This window comes from Octodon degus, unplaced genomic scaffold (assembly GCF_000260255.1).
Source record: "Octodon degus isolate 3935 unplaced genomic scaffold, OctDeg1.0 scaffold00007, whole genome shotgun sequence".
Lineage (NCBI taxonomy): Eukaryota > Metazoa > Chordata > Mammalia > Rodentia > Octodontidae > Octodon > Octodon degus.
The window spans coordinates 5,722,874-5,731,006 of NW_004524583.1; the positions used below are offsets into that span (position 1 = coordinate 5,722,874).

At 41.4% G+C, this 8,133-nt stretch overlaps 1 protein-coding gene across 1 annotated transcript in view; it reads left to right on the top strand.

Annotated features, from left to right (window-relative positions):
- The window catches only part of Cep128 (centrosomal protein 128), a 253,260-nt gene that overhangs the window by 157,589 nt on the left and 87,538 nt on the right, over positions 1–8,133 (top strand). The window contains exon 14 of the mRNA XM_023701326.1: positions 155–505. Within this exon, the coding sequence (XP_023557094.1) occupies positions 155–505 (351 nt within the window). The remainder of the gene's footprint in view (positions 1–154; positions 506–8,133) is intronic.

Here is an 8,133-nt window from a genome sequence, read left to right on the forward strand (position 1 = left end):
AAAAGGACTCAGATCTTCTATAATGATTTTTAGCAAAATTTAATAGTGATGGTTTCCATTTCAATCTCAGCAATTCATATTTGATGACCTTTTGCACATTTAGTTTTGACAGTTCTTTCAATTTGTTTTAATATTTTATATGTTTTATTCCTAGACTTTAATGTGTGAGCTGGAAGACAGGGAAAAGCAACAACTACAGATGCTGGATAAACTCAAAGAGATTCAGAATCACTTTGACACGTGTGAGTCGGACCGTAAGCACGCAGACCTCCAGATCTCAGAGCTCACTCGCCATGCCGAGGACGCCACCAAGCAGGCTGAGCAGTACCTCAGTGAGCTGCAGCAGTCGGAAGCTCTGAGAGAGGAGGCAGAGAAGAGGCGGGGAGACCTGAAGATGAAAGCTCAGGAGGCTGTTAGGCATTGGAAGCTCAAGTACAAGAAACTGGAGCAAGCACTGGAGAAGCAGTCCGAAAGTCTGAGTCAGCTGACAGAAAAGAATAATCAGGTACAGAAGCCAGATTTCTAAGCAGCGGCTTTGCTGCACCAGCTGCTCACTTACCCACGCTCGCAACAAGCCCTTGCGTGCAGTGCGGTGGGTGCATAAGGTCTTCTCAGGGTGTCCTTGAGAGAGGAGCCTTTTGTAGTTGGCTATTTCAAGGTAGAAAGTTACTTAGATTTTTTATTTTTAAAACTCATTTTAATAGTTTTAATATTCCAGGAGTTTATAAAAGTTGGCTCTTAAAGTAAGTCTTCCCACAGCCTGAGTTTAGCTTTGCGTTCTTTAGTAGAATTATTTTTCAATATTCTGAAATATTCAAGTGGAAGAAAATCACTAAGTCTCCTAGCATCATATGACTTTTCCTGCAGTGTATTTATTTTAAAATTCATTTATTTGGGTATTTCAGTTTAAGAAATTGGTTGGAAAGGACTTGTTTATTTATTTTTTATGTATTTGGTACAGGGTCTCACTGTGCAGCTCGGAGTCATAGTGATCCTCCTGTTTTCAGCCTCCCCGGCGCTGGGATTACAGGCGTGTATGCTCTGTCTCAGTGGTTGGCTCAGTGCACGGGGGTAGGGGGTGAGAGGGTAGGGGGGCTGGTGTGGCATGTGGTGCCAGAGTTTGAATCCTGCTTAGGTCACTGAGCTATCACGTCCCTACAAAGGAACATTTTAAAAAATGCAGTAGAAGCTGGGTGTGGTGGCACACACCTGTAATCCCAATACTCAGGAAGCTGAGGCAGGAGGATTGCCATGAGTTTGAGGCCATCCTGGGCTACAAAAGTTAGTTCAAGGCCAGTCTGAAGTACATTGTGAGATTCTGTTTAAAAAAAAAAAAAGCAGTTAAAAAAAAAAGAAAAAAAGAAAAAAGCAGTAGTTACTATTGGGCTACTTCTCTGGCTGTAACTATATAATAGGCTTAATTAGATGAGTAACATGGACAGTCTCACTGACAGTCGTGTTACCAGATCACAAGTCTCTTCAAAAAGATTCTGCTCTTGTGCCCTTTCAGTAGCAGCAGAAAAGCTTTTCCTTTTCTACATATGCGTGTCTCATTGTCTTTTCTCTTGTCTATGTGTTACTTTAAATGGATTTGCTGTTCTGATGTTGATTCTCTGCTATGCTTTTGGGCAGAATTAAGCCCAGATGTTGATAAGATAAGAAGCAGGAAAGTAGTGATTTTGTCCATGTTTAGTTTTGGTTTACTATTTGTGCTTTGTCATTTGTCACTTGTCAAGAATTCTTGAATTTGAGAAGAACAATCATTTGGATAAGTTGACTTTCTAAAGAAAACAAAATGTGGGACATTATATTTTACCAATGTAAGGTATTTGTGGTACATTTAGAAAATCACCTGACAGCACTTACTGGTAACTGATGCTTTTTCAGATGAGGAGTCTCAAAGAAGATGCTTTCTCTTTCACATCCGAAGTTTTCAGACATCCTGAACATGAAGCAAGTGATCATTCTGTCCTAAGCTGTGGGGAGCTCTCCATTTGAGCTCATCGATGCCTCTGGCATGGGTGGCTGCCCTGGCCTGACATGGCTCTAAAGCTCTCAGACTTGAATCGTTTTTCTTAGAAAAGTTCTACCTTGATTATTCCCGTAAGCCTGATCTGGCAGCTAGTTTAGCAAGGGTCATCATAAGGGAAGTAACGAGCAAGAAGAGCGGTCGATGACAGTGATTGAGAATCCTCTGGAAATTTTACTTAATTAGAGGAAATTCGAAGGGCCTGTGTCACCACTCAGTATCCCCGATCATGCAACATGTCTCTGGGTTTTCTAGAGTTTTCAGAATATTAAAAAGTATTAAACAATCATTTCCTAGAATACTCCTGATATAATTATTTTTATCATTTAATGTTGCTAATGATAAGCAAAGAAGTAGTTTTAAAGTGATTGCCACAGGATAGTATCACAATTATCACAGCAGGCATTGTAATTTCTCCTTTAAAAGCCTTAAAAATTAATGCAGCATGTTGCAGTTAGAGCAATGGTTAATCAAGGAAGAAGGGGCAAGATTTATTTTACTAAAGATGGAGGTGTCTGGTACATGTATGATGTGGACCTATTTGCCAACTTTTGAAGAAATATCTTACGTGTAAGGAATATTTGATTTTTTTTTTGTACTAGGGATTGAACTCAGGACCTTTAAGGCAAAAATAATATATTCTGTGCCCTTCATTTTTTTGGCTAATTTAAAAAAGTAGCTCCAGAGTATATGTGGAAATATATATAGTGTTGAAATAAAAATAAATATTCGTCTCTAAAGACAACATCCTGTGGTTCCAAGAATAAATTATTTAGAAATAGCCTTGCTGACCTGTTTTATCTAGTGAGATGAGATATCTTCGTATTTGCAAAATGGTTCTGTGTCTATATTCATTTCTGTTTCTAACATAATTTATTTCTTCTTTAAGGTTTGCCACTTAAAAATCATATATATTAATTGCTTTTATTCTCTTAAGGTTACACTGACTTTTTTCTATTCTTACTATATGCAGTACATTTCTGGAGTCTTGGTAAGGTGTTGCAAAACTACTTCATTCCTGACAATGTGTAGTATCAAATGAAAAGTTATCACTACAGGAAAAAACAGGCCAGTGTTTACTTTTTCCTTAAAAGACAGTAACGTATTAATTTTATAGGGAATCATGAGATACTTTAGGGATATGTAGGTGATCACATACTGAGAGACTAAAAGTATAAAGATACAAGTAATCTAGTTATCAGTTATGATTTTTTTCTTTTAAAGTGTTGTATGAAATCACTGGTTTTTATGTATGGTTTGAAGATGCCAAAGGAAAAAAGCTGAACTTTGACTCTTAGTATGAATATGTCTGAGTTCTTCCATATTCTTATTTTTATAAATGGGTAGCTTTCTTTAGGTCTTCTTCTGCTGAATTGCTAGAGTGACTGACTTGTCCATATATTGAGCTTTGTGTTTAATAGTATTTGACTTTATTTTTTATATTTTTTATTTTAGGGAAGGGTCTATAGGGTGTTCAGGGTCTCACTACACAGATTGGACTCTTATGACCCACCTGTTTACAGCCTCCCAAGAGCTGGTATTACAGGTGCGCACCACCATGCCCAGTCTCAACTGCTGTCTCAGTGCGCCCCCAGGGGTGTAGCTGGCATCGCAGGTCCAGGCATCAAACCCCTGGTCCCTGTGCCTGTTTGCAAGTGCTTTAATCCTCTGAGCTATTTGGCCAGCCCTGTGTTTTACTTTAAGAACCTTAGATTGCAGTCTTTTCCTTCTGTGTCTTTTCCTCCTTCTGAGAAAGAAACAGCTATATGTAACATATGCTGTCTGTTATGGTTTGTGTCTAGGTGTCCCTCCAAAGCCTCATAGGGGCAGCTTCTGGAGTTTGTGATTGATTACTGTGGGTGTGGATGCTGCCCCTGCCCTGGGGCAGGAAATCTGCATTACAGTGTAAGGTGGGAAGAGAAGCCAGCTGCTTGAGCTGCTGCTACCCCTCCCTTACGCTCCTGCTCTTTGCTGCCACCATGAAAGGTTGCCCTCCTCTCCTTGTGTGGCTCTGCCTTGGAGTCAGCTGAGTATGAACTGAAACCTCCAGTAACTGTGAGCTAAATAAACCTTTTCTTTCTTCATTTAGAGTGTCGGGTATTTGTCCCAGCAATGAGAGAAAAGTAACCGAGACACTGTCTTATAGAATCTGAATTTAAAGGAAAAGGATCGAAGCTAAGTGCACTACTTTTTAACAGTGTGTATGCTATCCTTTCATAAACAAAACAGTGTTTTCTGTATTTTTACACATGCAGGAACGTAACATTAAAAAAATCCCTGTTTGCCTTTTATTTTATTTTTATTTTTTTGGCAGAACCAGGGATTGAACTCAGGTCCTTGCGCTTGCCAGGGAAGCGCTTATTCCACTGAGCCATCTTCCTGCGGCACCCCCACCCCCCCATTTGCCTTTTAGTAAAATAGAAATAGGAGTTCATCAGTTCATATTTTGTGTTCAAGCCTTTGAGGAGTTGTCTCGTTTGTGTAAATGTCATGTTTTTAGTCAGTATCATTCTTCTGTTTACATGACTGCTTTCAGGGTAAATGTCTCTAACTGTGGTGTTGAACCTCTGGCACCTGTACCAAAGCTGGTGTCTTGTGTCATTGAAAGTCTAAAATGTGTGCTGTCCCTGGTGTATCTTCCCACTTGCCCCCTTTTCCTGAAAGTTTCCCAGCTAGAATATTCTTTTCCCAATCTTGTTCCTCAGTGCTAGTTTCTGTCTTCTCCCATTTCATCGCCAACGTTTTTCGAGGATTTTGGCACCTGCCTTCTCATTACCCATTATGTGCAATTCTTGCCGATGTCCTTAGTTCATTTCAGTGTATCTTTATTGTTCACTAATTTTCTTTTCTTTTAAACAACAGTGTACAAATCACTCTTCTTTAGCGACTAGTTCTTTGGTTGAGGTTTTTCTTTATCAGTGATTGTTCTATATTTGGCTGGGGAGATAGTTCAGTGGCATAAGCACCTGCCTGGCAAGCTCAAGGTCCAGAGTTTGATCCCCAGTATTGCATGCCCACCAGGAAACCTGATCCCTGGCTGTGGTGGCACAAGCCTGCAATCTCACTGCTGAGAAGGCTGAGACAGGAGGATCACTACGAGTTCGAGCTGTGCAGCGAGACCCTGAATCAAAAAAAAAATAAAAGCATCTGTAATCTTTCTGTGTTCAAAGCTTTAGTTCTCAATATCTCTGACTTTTTAGAGACTTTTTAAAAATTCCCTTTTCATCTTTTTAAAGCATCAATGCCTCATTTTGATCTTTCCACATTCCTCTGGTTAATCAGCCATTTCCTGTATTTGTTTCGTCCCCACTCATAGTGGATACATTGAAAGCCTACCACCTTTGCTTTCTTCTTTCCACCTCACACTTGAGATACTGATCTCCAATCTGCAGTTATCCCACCCTCCACTTTTCACTCCTCCTGAATATTGTGAGCAAAACTTGCAGAAAAGCTTCAGTGGCTCCTGCAGTAGTTCATGGCCATCTTCTTCACAATTACCTTCCTCTCCTCCCCACTCATCCCCTTTCATAGTCAATATCTGCCAACCGCTGGGCATAGCATTCTGACCTGATTGCTGAGGAATGGGATGTGAAGTCTGTTTCGGAGCTTGTGGTAGGAATGTATTCTTTTTTTTTTTTTTTTTTTTTTTTTAGGGAAGGGTCTATAGGATGTTCAGGGTCTCACTAGATGGAACTTGTAGAGATTCTCCTGTTCACAGCCTCCCAAGAGCTGGGATTAAAGGTGTGCACCACCATGTCCAGTCTCAATTGCCCTTCAGTGGGCCTTGGGGGCGGGGCCGACACAGCAGACCAGGGGATTGAACCCCAGGCCCCTGTGCCTGCTTGCAGGTGCTTTAATCTGCTGAGCTATTTGGCCGGCCCTGAAATGTACTTAGTCTTGAAAAAATATACTTCTCTACATATGTTTGTATCTGTCATGTCTGAAATGGCAGGGGCTGCTTTGCCACTGTCCTGAGAAGGACGCAGTGAGTGGGAGTTGGGAGTTCTGACCTCCTGTGTCAGGAGCAGTCAGTTAAACCCCCTTGAATTGGGATTTTCTTACATTCTCAACAGAAGAAATTCAAACCCCATTTGAATTAGAAAAAAAAAATATGAATTTAGAATTGAGGAGCTGTACATAAAAAGGACCTGAATTTTAGGACTAAGTGGAGATTTGGGTTAGGAGGAAGAATCTTCACGTTTTGAAGGGGAAGTTTCTAAATCGTGTTATGCTGTGGATAGCAATAGGTTAAGCTTTATAAGTCATACTTTGAGACAGTGATAGTGTGAATCAGAGTATGGTATTAAGCGACAGATAGGAAAATTTAGGATATTGGTGGTGGTTGTTGTAATTTTTAGAAAGGTTGTACAAAAGGAAGACAAATTTAAATTGGAGCTGGTCTAGCTAAAAGCAGAGATCAAATTGTTGTCAGTGTGTATGTGTGTGTCCCAGCATCTGCAATCTGTAATCACAATTGCCTGAGTCTTGAGTTTGATAAGAAAGAGCAGCTATGTCCACCCTCAGCTCATGGGCTGCCTGTGACCCTGGACAGCATGTAATACAGCTGTACAAAGCTGTGAGGCTTCATTGCTACATGGTTTTTAGTGACAACTTTCCGTGATGCTGTTATGCAGTGCTGGAGTGCTGATGACATACTCATTACAAGTAATAGTAGCAATAGTGGAGCTATCAGGGAGGATGCAGTGCGGTGCTACCTGCGCTTCCCTCGCCTGCTGCATATGGTTGGGTTGAGGTGCATGTGCCAGGGCGGGCGAGATCGCTCAGCAGACTAACACGCACCTGCTTAGGCAAGCGCAGGGACTGGGGCTGGATCCCTGGTACCACAGGCCACGCTAGCTCTGGCCCTGAGGCGCGCTGAGCCAGCAGTGGAATCTAGGGATGGTGGTGCGTGCCTGTAATCCCAGTTGCTGGGGAGGCTGAAAACAGGAGGATTACTATGAGTCTGAACTGCATGTGAGACCCTGTACAAAAACAAAACAAAAACAAAAACAAAAAATTGCGTATGTTAGATGGGACGTGTACCTGTGAGATCCTACCTGCATGTCTATGCTTGAGGACAAGCACTTACTGTTGTTAAGAATACAAAGTTTCTTATTTATTTAGCTGTACTTCTATCCTTTCATAAAATAATCCAATAAGTTAAAATGTAATAGGAAGTTTTATTATTTATATACATTGAGTATATCTTATGTTATATGTGGTACAAGATAATTCCTCAACATAATCCAGGCAAGCCAAAAGTTCAGAATCCCTGATGCAGAACCTTTTAGGGTTGGAAAATCCAATTATTTTCCTAACCTGAAGGTAGTCTAAGGGAAGTAGGAACCTTAGCAAAAAAGAAAGAAAAATGGTTTAAAACCAGCCTTTTCTCCCCAGTTCTTTCAAATACTTACGTACTTCTGTCTAGACAAAGGAGACTCAATTCTGGGTCTTTTTTTTTTTTTTGGCTATATGGTACTGGGGATTGAACAGAGGGAGTGTCAAGCTATATCCTCAGCTATCTCCTCGCTTGCGCCCCCGCCCCTCTCCCCTCCTTTTTCTCCCCCTCTTCGCTATTTGCCTCTCCCCCTCTCCCCTTGTCCTCCTCCCTTCCACCCTCCTTCTTTCTCTACTTTAATTTGAGACAAAGTTTTGCTATGTTGTCTAGCCTTGCTTGGAACTTGTGATCCTCCTCCCTCAGTCTCCTGAGGGGATAGAATTTTGAGGTGTGCAACCTCATCGGCTCTGGTCTACTAGTCTGAATTCTCTCAAATAAAGACTGTTCAGCTGTGGGACTCTGGAGGCATACAAGACACTGAGGTGGAGGTTGGGGCAGATGGGGAGAGTCTAGGCAGTCTCTTGGGCTGGGCTTCCAACCTGGCAATGAGTCAGAGGAAAGCAGATGGGCACTAGTGAAATTGTAATGTCTGTATTGCCAGAGTAGCTTCAGACTTGACTGGGAGTTATGAATTATCCATCTAAGGCTGTCAGTCTTGTCTGCATTGTTGTGGTGCTTGGAACTCTGTGAGGGCAGGAAAACTTGGAGAACTTTAGAGTAGTGCTAGAGATTGAGTTTCAAAGGATTCGTCTCTTCTCCCCTCCCC